The sequence below is a fragment of the Anas platyrhynchos genome, chromosome 2, assembly GCF_047663525.1.
Source record: "Anas platyrhynchos isolate ZD024472 breed Pekin duck chromosome 2, IASCAAS_PekinDuck_T2T, whole genome shotgun sequence".
Taxonomy (NCBI): Eukaryota; Metazoa; Chordata; class Aves; order Anseriformes; family Anatidae; genus Anas; species Anas platyrhynchos.
This window is the reverse complement of record NC_092588.1, coordinates 12,113,131-12,130,362: the sequence shown is the minus strand read 5'-3', so window position 1 is coordinate 12,130,362 and position 17,232 is coordinate 12,113,131. Positions and strand designations below refer to the sequence as shown.

General features: G+C 48.9%; 1 protein-coding gene and 1 non-coding gene across 7 annotated transcripts; one reads left to right on the top strand and one right to left on the bottom strand.

The window, feature by feature from the left end:
* Positions 1-1,165: 1,165 nt before the first annotated feature.
* On the bottom strand, positions 1,166-1,238 carry TRNAM-CAU (transfer RNA methionine (anticodon CAU)). Its single transcript has one exon. It is a non-coding gene; the product is annotated as a tRNA-Met (tRNA).
* Positions 1,239-2,105: 867 nt separating this feature from the next.
* Positions 2,106-14,611, top strand: FAM83A (family with sequence similarity 83 member A). 6 transcript variants are annotated; one of them, XM_072034344.1, is made up of 8 exons: positions 2,106-2,235; positions 2,370-2,478; positions 3,382-3,423; positions 3,524-3,554; positions 3,648-4,254; positions 6,788-6,955; positions 8,383-8,507; positions 12,397-14,611. In XM_072034344.1, the coding sequence occupies exons 5-8, from the start codon at positions 3,682-3,684 to the stop codon at positions 12,944-12,946; spliced, it is 1,416 nt and encodes a 471-aa protein (XP_071890445.1). In that variant the 5' UTR covers positions 2,106-2,235; positions 2,370-2,478; positions 3,382-3,423; positions 3,524-3,554; positions 3,648-3,681; the 3' UTR covers positions 12,947-14,611. The 6 variants fall into 6 exon arrangements, with proteins under 6 accessions (XP_071890445.1, XP_071890447.1, XP_071890446.1 ...); XM_072034346.1 differs by lacking the exon at positions 3,524-3,554; XM_072034345.1 differs by lacking the exon at positions 3,524-3,554 and having other exon boundaries at positions 3,382-3,462.
* Positions 14,612-17,232: the final 2,621 nt, after the last annotated feature.

Sequence of the window (17,232 nt, the reverse complement as noted above, 5' to 3'; positions counted from 1 at the left end):
TCAGTGGAGCTCGGGGAAAGGGTAGCAGCACTGTTTTTTGAAGAAAAACAGCAAACAAAGATCTTTGGGATGCAGAATGAGTAGATGCAAAAACTGTCTCTTTTGACAACTGCAATTGTCTTTGAGTTTACATGTGATTATTTCTATATTTAAGAGGGAAAAAAAAAAGAAAAACAGATTTTTGGCTAGCACCTTGGGCCATATGTGTACACAATTATGGTTTGTAAAAGATGTTGCAGTTGTGCGTTATTGGAACGGGTTGCCCAGGGAGGTGGTGGGGTCACCATCCCCGGGCTGTTCAACGAAAGGTTGGACGTGGTGCTTGGGGACATGGCTTAGTGGGTGACATTGGGGGTAGGGGGATGGTTGGACCAGATGATCTTGGAGGGCTTTTCTAACCTTAATGGTTCTGTGATTCTAGTTTATTAGTGGTCAATGGTTCTACGTCCAGGTGGAGGCCAGTGACAAGTGGTGTCCCTCAGGGGTCTGTCTTGGGACCGGTGCTTTTCAATATCTTCATCAATGACATGGGAGAACTCACAGAGAGCAGCCCTGCAGAGAAGGACTTGGGATTTCTGGTGGACTAAAGGCTCAACACGAGCCAGCAGTGAGTGCTTGCAGCCCGGGAGGCCAACTGCGTCCTGGGCTGCATCACCAGAGGGGTGGCAGCAGGGGAGGGAGGGGATTGTGCCCCTCTGCTCTGCCCTTGTGAGGCCCCACCTGGAGCCCTGCGTCCTGGTCTGGGGCCCCCAGCACCAGAAGGACGTGGGGCTGTTAGAGCGGGTCCAGAGGAGGGCCACAAGGATGGTGAGAGGGCTGGAGCACCTCCCCTGTGGAGAAAGGCTGAGGGAGCTGGGGATGTTCAGCCTGGAGAAGAGAAGGCTCCAGGATGACCTTATTGCAGCCTTTCAGTATTTAAACAGGGCTTATAAAAAAGAAGAAGGACTTCTACTCTGGTAGATAATGATAGGGCAAGGGGGGAGTGGTCTTAAACTAAAAGAGGGGAGATTTAGACTAGACATTAGGAGGAAATTCACTCAGAGGCTGCTGAGGCCCTGAAAGAGGCTGCCCAGAGAAGCTGTGGGTGCCGCATGAGCGCTGGGAGGAGCCCTGTCACACTGGTGAAAGAAAGAAAAAGAAAAAAAAAAAAAGAGCTGTCCGCCTTTGCCCCGTGTGAGGATCGAACTCACGACCTTCAGATTATGAGACTGACGCGCTACCTACTGCGCTAACGAGGCGGCTGAAAGCAAGTCCGCCGCTATGGCTGTTAAGGGCGGTCCTGAGGAGGCGGTGTGGTGGGAGGGGCCGATCCATGGGGACCCTGAGGGACCCTGAGGGACCCTGTGGTGGCCGTGGGGGACCCCCCAGTGACCGAATGAGGGCTTGTGGGGTTTTGTGGTGGCCATGTGGGACCTGATGGTGACAGCCAGGGCCCATTTGGTGGCTGTGTATGTCACCAGTGTGGGGCCCCAAGGGGACTGCGTGGGGTCTCTAGGTGACCATGGGGGACCCTGAGGTGACCATGGGGGGCCCCAAGGTGACCATGTGGAGCCAGAAGGTGGCTGTGTGAGACCCCGAGGTGACCATGTCAGGCCCCATGATGTCTGTCTGAGACCCTGAGGTGACTGTGTGGGACCCCAAGATGACCGTGTGGGACCCTGAGGTGACTGCCATGGGACCTCAGCCTGCCACCAGGACCCCAGAGTGACAGTGAGGGTTCCCCAGGGTGACAGGAGTGGACCTTGGGGTGATAGGGGGGTCCTTGGACTGCCCATGTCTGTCCCCAAAATGACCGTGAGGTGCACTGACGGTGTGAGCCCTGAGGTGGCCATGCAGGGACCTCAGGGTGGCCATGTAGGACATGGGGGTGACTGTGTGGGACATGGGGGTGACCGTGTGGGATATTGGGGTGACCATGTGGGACCCCAGGGTGACTGTGCTGGCCTGGGCTGGGGGCAGGACATCGGGCAGGGCCGGTGACCGCCCTGCTGGGCCCGGCCAGGCCCTGATTGGCGTTGGCAGGGCGCGATCTCGCACGTCACATTAATTAGGAGGCATCGTTCTCAGCATAATTGTACCGAGCAGGTCACTAGATAATTAATGACTTTTTGCTGCGTCTGACAGCTGCGGGCGGATGTCGGGGGCGGGGGGAGGGCAGGGGACGGTTCCCAAAATCACAGCACGAGCTGCACCGCTCCGGCCACCACCTCCAGCACCTCTCCTCTGGCTCCTGAGGTGCGTGTTCACCCCCCTACATGGCTCTGGGTCTAAAATCTGAACCATTTCGAGCTCCTCTCTGTTTTAATATGTATGCTTGTGGCACGCTAGCATATAATTACTTTCTTTTATTTTATTTTTTTTTCCATAAGGCATCTGACACAGACTCTGGGGACACAGAATCTGGGAATCTACCCTGGAAAAAACAGGTCTGTGCTCCTCTGAAGAGCCCTGAAGACGCCTGTGCTCCACAGCGTGTTGGTAAGAGGGACAGGACTCCTTCCCAGCTCAGGTGTGCCCTTAGCAGCCCAGCAGACACCAGGCTGCTGCGTCTGCTCTGCCTATGGCCACCTCCGGAGCCATGGCACGTTGGTGCACGGATGCGGCGTGGCGCAGAGCTATGCAGCCCGATGGTAAAGCCGAGCTGCGTGATAAAAGTGTGTCACACGTGCCTCTGCGTAAAAGCATGCACCCAAGTATTTATGGCATACCTCAGGCACGGTGCCTTCACACCCTGCCTCACCTCACCCCCCGTGCAGTCATACCAGTCGGCCTGGCTCCCAGAGGCGCTGCGCCTCTCACCCCGCTGCGAACCTGCGCCTCCATCCTGCTAATGACACAGCAGCCGGGCTGCCACGGTGACAACGTGACTGCAGGAGCTGCTGCCTTAAAAAAAAAAAAAAAAAAAAAAAAAAAAAAAGGAAACCAAACAAACAGCACTAAATGTGCACAATCAAATGATGAGTGTTTGTATTTTGAGGCCAGCTCACAACCCTCCCTCCACATAATACTCAGGATGTTTGGGAAGGGGTATTTTTCTTTTAATAGGGCAGCGTAGTCACAAAGCTTTAAAGAAATACAGGAGTGAATCGTCTATGGTAATAGCAACATGCTGTGAGCGGGGCACAGTGACGAATTTCAAGTTTAGTTTTAAGCCTGCCTGGCAGCATGTAGGTACAGACAAGAGTCTGTGACCCTTTCTGCTGTTCCGAAGTCATGGACATGGCTGATGTCTTTGTCCCAGTTAAACACCAGACTTGTTTTTGCTCCGTAACAAATACTAGGGGAAGAGAGAGAAGCCTCAAGGTGTTTTGAAGATTGTGCAACGATCCTCGGGAGCCTACCTGCTTTTGCTTGAATACTTTCCTCACTCGCATTTCACAGGATGCATCGAGAAGGGAAATACAGCCAAATCGGACAGCTCTGGTAATTGGACTTGAATCCTCCGCATGCCCTTGGGGTGAGGTGGGTGCCTCTCAGATAAGCAATCTAATCAGCTTTGTGCTTGTGTCCCATCTGGAAACAGATTGTTGCTGAAGTACACCGCCACCTGAGAAGTAAGCTTCTTTTTTTTGAAGATAATTGTACCAACAAAATCAGGGAGTGTGAATTCGCCTGAGGTAATAAGATCTCTTTATTTTTATTCGCAGTTAATTCATTCAGCCCAGGTGATTTTACGCCAGAATGCAGGCTCCCAACCCGAAGGACGATTACGTTCCCTGCGCCGCGCATATGCACTGTGCCTACCCCGCAGATCGGCTGCTGAGACAACGAACCATGAGCCACTCCAGACATATGGGCAAGATAAAAAAGAGGCTGGAGGACATCAAGAACCAGTCCCTTAAGTCGACGAAAGCAGATTTCAGCCACAACGAAAGCATAAGGCTGGCCACCGACGCCTTCCTGGACGGGGGGACAGACTCGTACCTCCAGACGCTGAGCAAAGAAGGCGAGGTGGATTTCCTCTCCTCAGTGGAGGCTCGGTACATCAAGGAGAACGCCAGGGAGTCGTATTACGCGCAGGAATCCCCCGCGGACGGGGCGGCCGCGCCGAGGCAGGCCGATGCCGGCTCTCTGCCGTCGGGGACCTACTTCCCAACCATTTCTGACAGCAGCGAGCCGGCCCTCCTGCACACATGGATTACGGCAGAGAAGCCCTACCTAAAGGAGAAGTCGACGGCCACGGTGTATTTCCAAACGGAGAAGAACAGCAACATCAGAGACATCATACGCCGCTACATCAACAAGACCACTCAGGTACGGAGAGCAAATTCATGTCCCCTCTGCACTTCTGTCCTCCTGCTCTTAAAAAAAGACCAGCTAGAGCTAGAAGCGATCGTTTTGGGGGGTTGGTGGGAGATGTGGGTGAAGTGGAGCCCCTAGGGGGAGGGCAGGTGCATGCCAGATGTCCACAAAGGAAGGGAATTGGTCAGAAAAAGGCTTCTCATCCCTGACACGTTATCAGTGTCACTGAGCCGTGACATGGGCTCCATACAGAGCCCCCACAGCCTGACTTGGTGTGCGGGACAGGTGTGGATCATGCCTCGGAGAGCAGACAAGTTATGGGGGGTGTGGAGAGGTGCCTGTCACAAGGAGGCTGCCCAGCAGCTGGCAAGCCAGCAGATGGACAGATGAAGGGGTCAGAAAGCTCTTCTGATGTGTGCTCAGGCAGAGTGGTGACAGCTCGGCTCTTTTCTTGGAAAAAAAAAATATATTTGGCATTTCAGGACTCTGCTCATCATCAGCAGGGAGCTTTGCTCTTGTGTAAACTTGAGACTCCATCAGCAGTGTCACAGATGAATGGTCAGAAGCAAAACCCTTGCGAGTGCTATGTTAGAAGGAAATTTGGGGGGTCCCAAGGCTTCAGTGCAACAATGAAGTCCCCAAAGACTTCTTGAGGGTCAGAGCAGTGGGCACACCAAGCAATTTGCCTGAATTTCCTTCTGTATGGAAAATTACCTGCTACACTCTCTGCTTTAGATGAGGGCCAAGAGGCCCCGAGTGAGAGCTAGGAACGGAGCTGCATTTTGAGGGAAATAGTGCACATTTCGGATTTCTTGGAAACCATGGCTCTAGGTGTTATAGTCACACCCCTCCTGCTTTTAGCTCTGCTGAGCAAACTTCCAAAAATGTTAACCTCAAATTTCTGCTGGCTGGAGAGCTGCCACATGAAAAGAGAGGTGTGTGCGGTGCCGGCTCCCCAGCACAGGCTGCGGAGCCCTCTAGAGTCAGGGACTTTGCTGTGGCAGCGTCCTGCGAGGGCAGGAGCTGGGCCTGATGATGCTGAACACGGCAGCCTGGGAGAAGAACACCCGCTGGCAATTTCTCTTCGAGAGGCTGCAAGAGCTCAGCGCGTCAGGAGGATCACAGATCTGTCATTTGAAGCTGCCAGCATTGGAAGGGTGCAGTAAGAGAAGCAACACCTCTGGCATTGTAAGATAAGCATCAGCCAATGTATCGATCCTGTCCGATTTGCCGTCCTGAGAGGAGAAAACTCACAGGGGAAAAGGGGGAGATGCAATGTAAGCTCACCTGACCTCCTGAGCCACCTCATTGATGTTACAGGAGGGCACCGGAGTAACGCGTGGTGACAGGATCAGTTTGGCACCTGCTTTTCGAGGAGTTTTTCAGTGACTGGATTCGTTAGTATCCAATAAGGGCACACTTGGTATTTAATACAGCCATTAACAACATCAAAAATTGAATAAATAATATGTTTGTGGACAACATCAAACTGCAAAGGATTAGGGAGCAGGGAGAGCTATGACCCTAATACATTTGTGAGGCACAAATCACAAAGTGAAAGGCAAAAGCACTGAGCACTGCAAGTAAAAGGCACGTGCAGAAACACAGCTGGGGAAGGACTGGTGAAAGAGCAGGACACGGTCCGGAGCTACAGGGAGGCTGAATGGGAAGAGGCAGAATTGTGCTCTTGGAAAAGGCAGTCTCGGTCGGAGGTGTGTTAACAGTAAGTGTGGACGTAAGATATTGGCCGTAATTGGCCGTAATTGGGCAATTACCCAGCACTGGCAGGGCCTTTTCTGCAGCACGGTGCCTTGGCAGCAGGGTGAAGGTGTGGGATCCTCGCTGCTCCACAAGTACAAGCTTGTCAGGACAGGATGGCGGCACTCAGGACGTGCCGGGCCCTGTAGGGTTTCCTTGGGGCGGGGAGGGAAGGGAAGGGAAGCTCGCTGGCAAGCGTGGGCACAGGCTTTGAGTAGGATTCGGTGGAAGCTGAAGGAAATTAGGAGGACAGATCTGCAGAAATACTGTGAGGTTTGGTTTCACGGGTTGAACACGGCGTCCTGCGAGTGCAGGTACCACGAGCAGGAGCGTGGAAGTTTGTCATCCCACGATTTGTGCACTGGGAGGCATAGATGTGTGCTTAAATTGGAACAGTTAGCTCAGAAATCGTGAAAGTTGGGTGTAAAAATAATAAAAAAAAAAAATATGGAGCTGTTGCAGTGCTTCAATGTACTTCCTGGTGCTGACATCTCGCCTACCATTTCTTGGGTCCCAATCTGGTTTATGATTAAAAGAACTTCAAAGTTATGGTGGGTTTATTAGAACAATAAAGCAACGAAGCGATGTCTCTCCTTGATTTATTGATTCAGGGGAAAAAACAACGACATATCCCCATGTATCTTCTAAGGTTTGCATTTGTTAGAACTTTTTAAAAACAAATAAAAACCCCAGCACCTTTCAGTGACCTCCCAGGCAACCCTAACTTCTGTAAATTTACTCTGCGGATGCTCCTGTTTGTTTTTTGTTTTTTTTTTTTTTCCCTTAGGTGCTCGCTATTGTAATGGACGTGTTCACAGACACTGAGATTCTCTGTGACCTCCTGGAGGCCGCTAACAAGCGCATGGTCTTCGTCTACCTGCTGCTCGATCACGGCAACATAAACCTCTTCTCTGAGATGTGCGACAAACTGCAAATCGCTGAGGATCTCTTCAAGGTACTGCGCCTCTCGGCTCCATCCCACTTTGGGAGCTTTGGGGTAGGAGCATGGTTACACTAGGGTCAATCCCCTTTTTATAACTAAAACAGAAAAAGAGACTTCCAGAGGTGGGATTATCTTACCTAACTGATCAGCTTACCACTGATTTTAGAGGATGTTGAGGCATTTCCATTAGATGAAGCTCCCTAACAGAGGGAGGTGACAAAAGCACTGACTTCAGCTGGTCTGGGAGGGGTTGGCTCTGCTGGCATCGCCCTGCTTCTTTCCCTGCTGCTCTTGATCCTCAGCCTCAGCATTTCAGCTCGGTTCTGTGGGTGTTTATAGGAAACACAATAAAACGACGCTGTTGGGGCTGTGCTTTAAAGGTGATGCCTCGCGTTGAGCTGGCTGTTGGCACAGTCCAACTTCATCCCTGCCGGAGGAAACTGACCTTCAAAACAACCTCCTAGGAGCTCTCTCAGGTGTTGCTGGAGGTGCTGCAGGGCAGCTGGGACATCTTCGTGGGGCTGGCTGATACCGCAGAGACAGCAACCTTCTGGAACAGCAGCTGGAGGGCAGGCAGGAGGCCTGAGGGCATCTTAACTGCAGCAGTCACCTGCGTTTCAGCAGCTGAATTCCACACCAAACGTACCAGGAAGCCCAAATTAATAAAACATTCTCATTACGGTGTCTGTATGTCTGTACACCCCCACTCCTTAGCTGTTTATTGTACGCCTGCTGCTCCGATTCACGGGTTTTCAAAACCGAGCTGCACCCTCAATGCCACTCATTTACCGAGGCCTTCATTCTGCATAGCGTGCACGGAGGCAGTGGAGTCAGCTCTGGGCACCTGACGTGGCTTTAATTGAGCTTGCTGAGGTACAAGGAGCAGCTGAGCTGTGCCAGCTCAGAAGCATATCACGGCCAAATGGACCTTTTCCTCCATTCACACGTGTGCTCGCACCTGATACTGCATTAACAGCTCATCTGGGCCTCGCCAGCAGCGCAGCGTGCATGTCCTTGCAGGCCCGGGTGGATTAGAAAAGCAGAGGTTGTGCCAGTGACAGCGTGAAATGATGGGGAAGCACATGTCACTGGGATGTCAGGGGAGATAACAGGCTACTCGGAGCGAAGGACACGTCTCTGGTACTCATTTCATGAGGGGCAGCATCTGTTCTTGTACAGAGCAGCTTCCCCTGCACAAATTTCCATGCAGGTTTATATTCCTATTGAAAGACGTAATCTTGTATCTGGTCAGAAAGTTTCCCTGTCCCCAAACCTTCACATATAACTTTAGAATCCATAAAGAAATTGTAACAGAAATGAGGGAAGTTCTAAAGGCAACAGGGGAAAAGGGCTCTTTCCTTCTGACTTTTAATTAAAAAAAAAAAAAGACAAAACATGTAACTCACTCTGCTCATACAACTTTTCTTCTTCTTTACTAGAATATCTCAGTCCGCAGCGTTACTGGAGAGGTTTACTGTGCCAAATCAGGCAGGAAATTTTCAGGACAAATACAAGAAAAATTTCTTATTTCTGACTGGAGATACGTGCTCTCTGGATCCTACAGGTGAGATAAGCCATTGCACTTCATATCTAGGTCCCCTTTTATTAATATTACTTCACAAAAAAAAAGTGCTGTGGAAATTGTGGTATGGATGAACGGGTTTTTTGAACAAAAAAAAACAACCTTCTGCTTTCATATACGTGCCGTTCTCCAATAATCCAAATCTCTTGCTTAAAAGCCCGTGTTACTTCTTTACCGAGTGTGGTATTTAATTTAAATGTTCCGAAACTAATTAAAACAGCTTTGCCAGTGCAGCCCTGGAGCAGAACTAGAGATGTGTGTGTCGTAGTATTACACTTTCCTTATTGTTTGGGTCCTCAGATGCTGTGATCATGAGACACGATACGTTTCCGTCCCTTGGGATCCCTTAATGCAGCTCAGCTTCTCTGAGGATTTGTTCTCTATTTGACAAGTTTAGTGATTAAAGGGAAAGCAGAAATACTTCAGAGACTTACTCCTTTGTCTTGTGTTTCCCTAACAGATAGGAAGTGTGTATCTAGGTGGCTGTTGTACTTTTTTTTTTTTTTTTTACAAGCTGCATCTGCAACTCTCCACTTTTGTGCTTCTGTAATTATTTCAGGTACAGGAGGTAGCATCTCAACAATTGGGCTTTTAATTAAGAACCAAGATCCTGAGGTCAGGGAATTTCATGAGACTGTGAGCTTGCATCAAATAAATAAAGTTCCTAAGCCTCATGGCTACGTAGGTAAGCTTCACAAACAACTGAAGCGTATCCTAGAAACTCAGATACAAAAAGACAAGGGAAAATGATTACAGATGTGATTAAATAATTAAAAGGAGGAGATTGTTTTTCTTAATCCAGGTTTATGATTTGGAGGCTTAAATGCTTCTAGTCTGATAAAACTGTGCCACCAGGAAGATTATGCAACTCTAATAACAAAGGTAGAGGTGAATATGCGGGGCTGGGGAAGGCTGTGAGAACTCAGCTGTCTTCTGACACAGGCATCCACTGTTTCACTGTTTCTAAACGAACCATCAGACAAAAACGAGTGAACACTGGTGAGGGATTGAAAGAAAACTGAAAGAACAATAAAACCATGGCGGCCAATAAAAAAAAACAACAAAGGCATTTGGAAATGCAACAGCAGATTCACAGAGAGAGCAGAAGTCGATGTGTGGGAGAAGAGGGACAGAACAAGAGATTTTCTTTAGCCAAGAAGCTTCCTTTTGGCTTCTCTTTTCAATCCTAAAGAATTAGGATTTAGGATTTCAATCCTAAAGAAGAAAAAAACCCCTCAAAGTCCTGTGCAGAGTCACTTCTGTCATTCTCTACTGCCATTGCATTATCTCGTAAATCCAAGAGCCTTGTCAAACTACCTAATCCCATATCCAGCAAGCAAGCAGAGTGGGTGGTGAGGAACAAATCTACACACTATTTAACTTCAGCGTGCTCAGCACCAGCCTGGAGATTCATACAGCTTGTACCTGGCTATCAGTGCCTGGCATTTCCACAGGCTTGCTAGCTCTCCCTTTATTCATTTGAAAAATTTCTATTATTGCCAAAGCTTACTCAACAACCTCTGCAGGTGTAAACAGAATGATGTTAAGGGAGTAAAACACACTTTTTTTGCGATGCATTTGCTGGAAGTCATGTTTAAATAAATCTTAAAATGAATACAAAGGATCTTAAAACCAATACAATATATTTCACCTTAGTGCTGTGCTCTGTGTGGCTTTATAACAGCAACAAGGGGAGGAAATACAGGTGAGGTGAGGAAATAAAGTAGAGGTGAGGAAATAAAGAGGGACCACAGCTTGCTGGTTCCAGCCAAAGTGTCTGGGAACAAACTACGTTAGCCTAACAGACAACAAAGAGGCCTGAATTTGGTAATTTGTTAGAGGCAAAGGAACCACCATGGAGCCTGTGGGATCTCCTGCTCCGGAGTGGTTTTTAAAAACCCATTAAAAAGCCCTTGCTTTGGTCAGTGTGGATGTGCTTGGCTCTGCCACACGTGACAGGCTGGAGTGGAGAAGCTCCTGAGGAAGCAGCAGCTCCAGCTGTGCGTCTGCGTGACTGCAGGCATCAATAAATGTCTGAGGATTTAGTTTTTGTCTTGATCTTTATTGCCTGTTTCTGTGGCATGGGGTTAGGATGAAATATTTCTTTTTGCTGCCTCTGTCTTACTTTACCCCCTCCCATTAAAGCTATGCTAGTTCTTCATATTTTTAATTTGAATGAAATCTGAAGTTAGGTAATATAACTCAGTGCTCCTAAAGGAGGCAAAATGAGAGCAGCAGAAGCTGGCCCTCTCCCTCCAGGCAGAGAGCAGCAGGGCTGGAAGCAGCGCACAGCCACAAACATGTCTGAAATAACGCAGGTTTCGCCTCGTTTTACTGCTGACCCTCTCAATTCATATTCTTTCCAGGTTCGTAGCCTCCCTCACGGTTAGATCAAGGACAAGCAAAGGTTTGGAGAGCGCTTTTTAGCGAGTGAAGGCAATGCCCTGCTAGCACAGCAGATGTTACCAAAGCAGGGGGAGTTGCTTGCTGGGCAGTTTATCTCCGCTCCTAAGGTTTTGCCAAAACTGAGAATGATTTGCATGAGGTGGAGGAGAAATACCCGGGGTTTAGTAACATGCCGTACGTTTTCATGCTCAGTCAGAAACGGTCAGGTGCCCAGTGGCACTGAGCAGGGATTGCTTCGCTCCTCCTCTTGCTCCTGAATCAACAGTACAGAAACAACGCGTGCCAAAACCCAGCCCTCTTTAGAGCACCTTGAACTGGCAGGTACAAAGTGAGTCTTTATTCTGTTAGCTCAGCTGAGGCTGTCAGTCCTTCCGAGTTTCACACAGTTTTGTCAGTTTTGACAAGACCAGGATTGAAAGTGCTCACACCTACAGCCAAAGCTGCCTGCTGGCAATCCTCGTGCAAATCCAGCATAGCTAATAAGGTCCTACAGGAATAACCAGGGCAGGCTTTTGCCAACACTGAATAACCTCGAGTTCAAACCTAACTCTGGACCACAAAATCTGCTGCCCAGCTCGAGCCCCGGTCAGCTTGGGGAGCAATTAACATCTCGTGCTCTCAGCTGCGCTCGTGTTATGAATGCAGCTGCTGCTCACACAGGGCAGCCTGCACAGCACAGTCGAGCTGGCTTGTGGCTTTGTAAGAGAGAACAAATTTACGTTTGCCAAGTGGATTAGGGTAGTGCATAAGAGAAAAATCATTTGGAAGCCACGAAGTGTTCCAAGGTGAGCCTCCGGTCTACAGGAATAAAAACTGGTGCCGTGCTTTGCCCTTACCTTGCAGCAAAGCCTTTTTTATTTTTATTTTTATAAAGGCTGTAGAAAATATTGCTAACTTCATTCTCTCTGTTGTGAAGAAAATGAGCTTTTGCTCAACCCCAAATGAGGTTTGTTTTGGGGGGGATGTGACAGGGAGGTTGGGTTTTTATGACATTCTCTTGACCAATGCAGACAGAGGCACAGCAGAAGGAAAGCTAGCGAAGGGTGGATGTTTTTCACCAGTCTTTCTAACTCCAGTTTTGAGATCTACAAATTGGCGTGGCGAGATACAGCTGATGTATCTGCAGGAGAGACGTGGCAGGACATGAATTTAAGCACTGAGGGACAGCTGAACTAGGGGGCTAAGCTCCTTCCCACAAACAGCCACAGGCTCCTGAAGGACTTGGCACTGAGTCCTGCCATGGACGTGGCTGATGGTTTTCACCACTCCCTTCAGGAGCTTATATAACTTTGCAAGGGTTCTTGAAGGTTTTTAAAGGCAGCTGCAATAACAAAGCTCGATCCAAGTCAAAGAGCGAGGCGCTGATGTGAACTGACCCGAAAGCCAACCAGGACATCTCCATCCCGTGTTGGCTCTCCCGTCCCCACTGAAGTTAACGCTAACCTCGCCTTGTCTCTCCCTCCAGCTTCACATGGCTGTGCGGCCAGGTGCACCGCAATCTCCTCTCCAAGTTCACCGGGCAAGTAGTGGAGCTGTTTGACGAGGAGTTCCGGCACCTTTACGCCCTGTCCAAACCCGTCAGGGGCCCCAAGTCTCCGCCACGCACCATGCCCTTCCTCTTCCGCACCAGCTGGGCTCCCCAGCGCAGCCTCCCCGACAGCAACGAGGGCAGCGCCAACACGCTCTCAGACCCCCTGAGCAGCCTCTCCACCGGCAGCAACCACCAGAACCAGCAAACCCCACGAACTCTCATCTTCAACAGCAACCTGGCCCCGCAGTCACCGCTGCACAGGGTGAATTCTTTCCACAGCTTTGTCTCCTTCACGCCTTCCCCCCCAGCCCAGCCGGCCGTCCAGCCCAACTACTACCAGCCGCACTACGCGCCTGACAGCTCGGCGGTCCTCTACAACACCATGAACATTTACCGGCCCGTGAGAGTCCGACAGGAGGAACCAAACAGGACGGGCTTAAATTCGCCCTGGCGATGCCTCCACAAAGGTAACCTGTTTGCATAATAAGCGCCTGGCCCTGAATTGCAGGCGGACGTACTGAGGACCTGTTTAGCAATCGCTTGTACACTGCTGAACGCAGAAATTCTGCCTACTGCAAAATGAAGACGATTCCCAGCCTCTTCTTTTGTTTCGGTGCTTGTGGATGCTTCGTTTCCCTAATTAACAAGCCAAGCCTGGCAGCACATAAACGTCGGATGCCTCACGGTCCCGGTAAGGGCACATCTAAAGCAGTGCTGCCAGCCACGTGCCCCTGGTGGCAGGCTGCTGTTTCGGTAGATCCAGCAGGTTTCCGTGTGGCCGGGCACCTGGACGCGGGGTAAGGCGCAGGTTCTCCCCATGCCTTTTGTGCACTTGCCTAAGGAACTAATTCGGGAGACCGAAGGCTGCTATTTACGTGCCAGACTGACATGACGCTGTCATCACAGCTCAGTCTTGATTTAGGAGGACTCCTTTAGGGCTGGCAGGGAAGCACAGTTTCCACCTTCGCACTGTCTCCGAGCTGTCTGCTGGAGGTGCGCAGCGAGGAAATCTCTGTGCAGGGTTTCTAGGAACAGAAAACGCTCACCACGAAATGGCCCCGCACCAACAGCGCGGGGTGCAGAGGCCATCTCGCAGCCACCCTGTGCTGCCTTTCCCTCATCAGCACCGCGGGTGCATTCCAGCCCGCTTGGTTACAAACCTCCAGTCCCACCAGCTCCGAGCAATTTTCCTCATTGCAGAGCAGCTGCGTGGAGTCAGCCTGGAAACTGAAGCCAAGCAAGGAAGCGAAGTCCTCTCGGTAACAGCCTCCAAGTACCGAGTTCCAGCTCACTCAGCAGTGCGTGGATCTTGGAAATCCTCTCAGTGCTCACTGGACTGAACATTAACTTAGAGGTTATGATACTTTATATGAGTTCTTCAAGGTTTCTAATTTTTAAAGAGAAACTGGGTATCAGCAGTTTCCATTGAATTAAAGGAAGTTACAGAGGTTCAGCACCTTGCACCGCATCGCCCACAAAGCTGAGAAACTTTTGGCCAAATAATCCATGAAAATGAAGGAAGCTTCTGTAAGTGAAAGGCAAAAAATAGTACAAAAATTCTTGACATATAAAGGACTTCCATCGAAGTCCCAAAGTTACCAGACACTTAACATCTATTGATTTATTATTTTGATTATTTAATCCTGCTTTACATCACCTTTCATCTGACTCCAACAGAAAACAGAAGCCTAAGCACATTGATTTGCCCCTCTGGCCCATTTTGCCTGTCTTCTCACCTGTCCAAAAATCGTATTCAAAAGAATATAACTTAACTTTTTAGGCTGTGGATCGTGAAAATTGTGTGCAACGGCAGAATTTCAGCTGAGGAAAGTTGCTCATCCTTGGACGAGCTATAGTTTTGAAAATGTAAAGTTTACAGAACCTAATAAAAGGTACAGGATGGATACGTGCTGCACCAGCTGTGGTGTGGACGTTTTTACCTGTGGTGTATCACATTTTGGAGTCTGGGAACCCAATGAACTATTGCATATCCCTGTAAATCTCTGTACATAGCAACATTTTTTTGGATTCCTTGGGAAGAAGGGAAAGTTGATTCTTCATTCCTATGAGAATTCTATTTAATTATCACATACAGTTATCGTATTTAGATAAATAAAAGAAAGTTTCATTAAAATCCCTTTGAGAATCATTTGATTTCTTCATCTCTTCCACAACCTACATGATTTCCACAAAGCTAGAGCCCAGCTGATGAGGAAATGTGTAGTTTTGTTCTGAAATTAACTCAAACAGAATTAAACACGTCCCTCCTGCCTAATTAAGGCTTTTCTTCTAAATTGGGGTCACTCCCTTGATCCTCTTGGGGCCCAACTGGGGGTGGCACAGCGCAGATATGGGAAGAAGTTCGTAGACCACTAGTTCATAGACCACTACACCTCTGAAGCCTTCATTTCCTTAGGCCATGACCCGTGAAATCCAGAAGGGAGCTCCTTTCATCACCGTGGGTGAGGTGCTCTGCCTCCAGAAGTTTCGGAGCACGCAGCTAACGAGGAGTAGATAAGGGACGAGCTGATAGCACAGAAGGAGCATTGTGAGCAAGGAAGAACTAATTTCAGCCCTGGATGAAGGAAACAGCGTGTGCTAATTGAGACGACAGCTGAACTTGAATGTCAAACGAATGGAATTTCAGTTTTGATGGAAAACAATCAAGAGTTTGCAATTTCAGCGGCGAGTTATGCCAAAAATCCTAACAGGCTCCCACAGGCTCGATTGCTCAGCGGTGAAGGGAACGTGTGGTTACAGGCAGCTGCAGAAACCACCTGTCAGGAAGGTCGGGGCAGGATGCTGACATACCTGTCAGCCTGCTGCGAGGGACGGGCTTGCATAAACGCTGCTGCCATGCCATGAGGAAAGGGGGGGGACTTCGCTAGCCGCAGCAGTAACACGCTCCTGCTCCTCGGGCTGCGTTTGCACGCACCAAATCGCCTCCCAAGCAGCACGAGCAGGTCGGAGGGTGCTGCCCAAAGCGCCTGGAGTATGAGCAAGAGTTAGAGTGACAGAATCCAACCCTGGTAAGAGCTCACAGAGCGGTTCTGTTGCTGCTGAAGCAGCCTGAATGCCGTTTCCACCTTCCAAAGAGCAGAGCCAAACCCTTTGGCAAGGTCCTGTGAAATCTCTCTGCAAACCCGGTCCCACAGAAGCTGCGTTACGATGCTGTAACTGCTGAACCTCCGGGGGAGCTGTGGGAAAACAGATTTTATCCTTTGTCTGGAGCTACTCAGGACTGTAAGTTTAAGAAGAACCTGGGAAAAGTCCCCGTGTCTGTAACTTTTTTTTTTTTGATGACATGTTTAGCACGAAGCTTTCCACGTTTCTATGGCTTTTCTGCAAGACCTTCTATTGTTACTGCCAGCAGTGAGTAATTTACAGCCCCTTACAGTCTTTGCTGCAAGCAGCAGTCAGCCCTAAAAGCATCCTCAGCCTTCCAGGTGGGCTTCCTGCCACCCGAATACGGTGCTCTACACACACACACCCCAAAAATTTCCACCCAGCCAAGCGCACGCACGCCTAAAACGAATATCCTGCACCACATGAGGAGTGCACTCATGCTTCCCCGAGTACCCTTGCCAAGCCCTCAGATATTGTAACCAGCTGACCAGGACGTGGTTTAATCGCATTAAGGCACCAAACTATCCCAGGTAATTTGGCGTGGCTCAGGGCAATATTTCATTTTTCCGGGGAGATTTCACAGTCAGCTTAGCAGTGGGACGTGGTCCACCAAGTTAATAGCGGCCGATTTCCTAATAAGCTTGAAAATCCATCTAAAAGTTGCAGATACAAAGTGTGTTCACGTACAGTGCATGACATTTCAGCTCTGAATTACTGCAAGTTTCAGCACTCTTTAGTACTGCAGAAAGAAAACATGAAAAAAGTCACAGCAAACTGTGTCTGAGAGAGTCCCAGTTTTAAACTCTAGCCATTAAACACCATTTTTACAAAACGCTACCAAGAATTTGAAGGTCACAGTTTAACAGGAGATAAAATGGGGGAAACAGCACACTTTGCCTCAAATCTGAATTGGTTCAAACTAAAGAAACTGCAGGATCTTCACAGCCCACAGCACACAACGTCGAAGCTTCAGAGCACAAAGCGAAGTGCTGTCACTGTGAACCCAAAACAGAGCGTAAGGATGCAGGAACAGCACCGCCAGTTTCCCCAGCAGAGGAGTTTTATTCCTGGCAAGGTTTTACAAAGGATATGCTCTGACTAAACACTCTTCAGCGCACATAAACAGCCTTGACAGTTTTTCACCCTCCTTGTATAAGCACCCTGAAGACTAGGCTGTGGCTAGCTCTACGCCTGCAAAAGCATTTAGCCTGGGCAAAAATCTCCTTCCAGTTCTAAGTTAAACAGTTACTATTTAGATATTTTCCCCCAAAATATGGAATTATTCTTTTTGACAATTTTGCAGCACAAATATATTTAAGATTCGTAGCCACTCAGCTCTGAACAGCAGATCAGCGTAATGTCAACTAATCAAGAAATATTAAAAACTTAAATTAATAAAATTACTAATTCCATGGCTCTAGATTCCATGTAGGATTTAAAACCGAGGAATTTTCAAACTGGGCATCAAAAAGGAAGCCTTACGTTCCACCAGCATCACAGAGCCCCCAAAAACTCTCAGGTGCTTCAAGAACCCTGTGAGGTTCGTGACGGAAAGCTAACTCTGGAAGTTCACTGAAAGGGCAATTTTATACTGGATTTCTTATTATTGTCAATATATCAGTGAGGAAAGAAAATTATGAGACA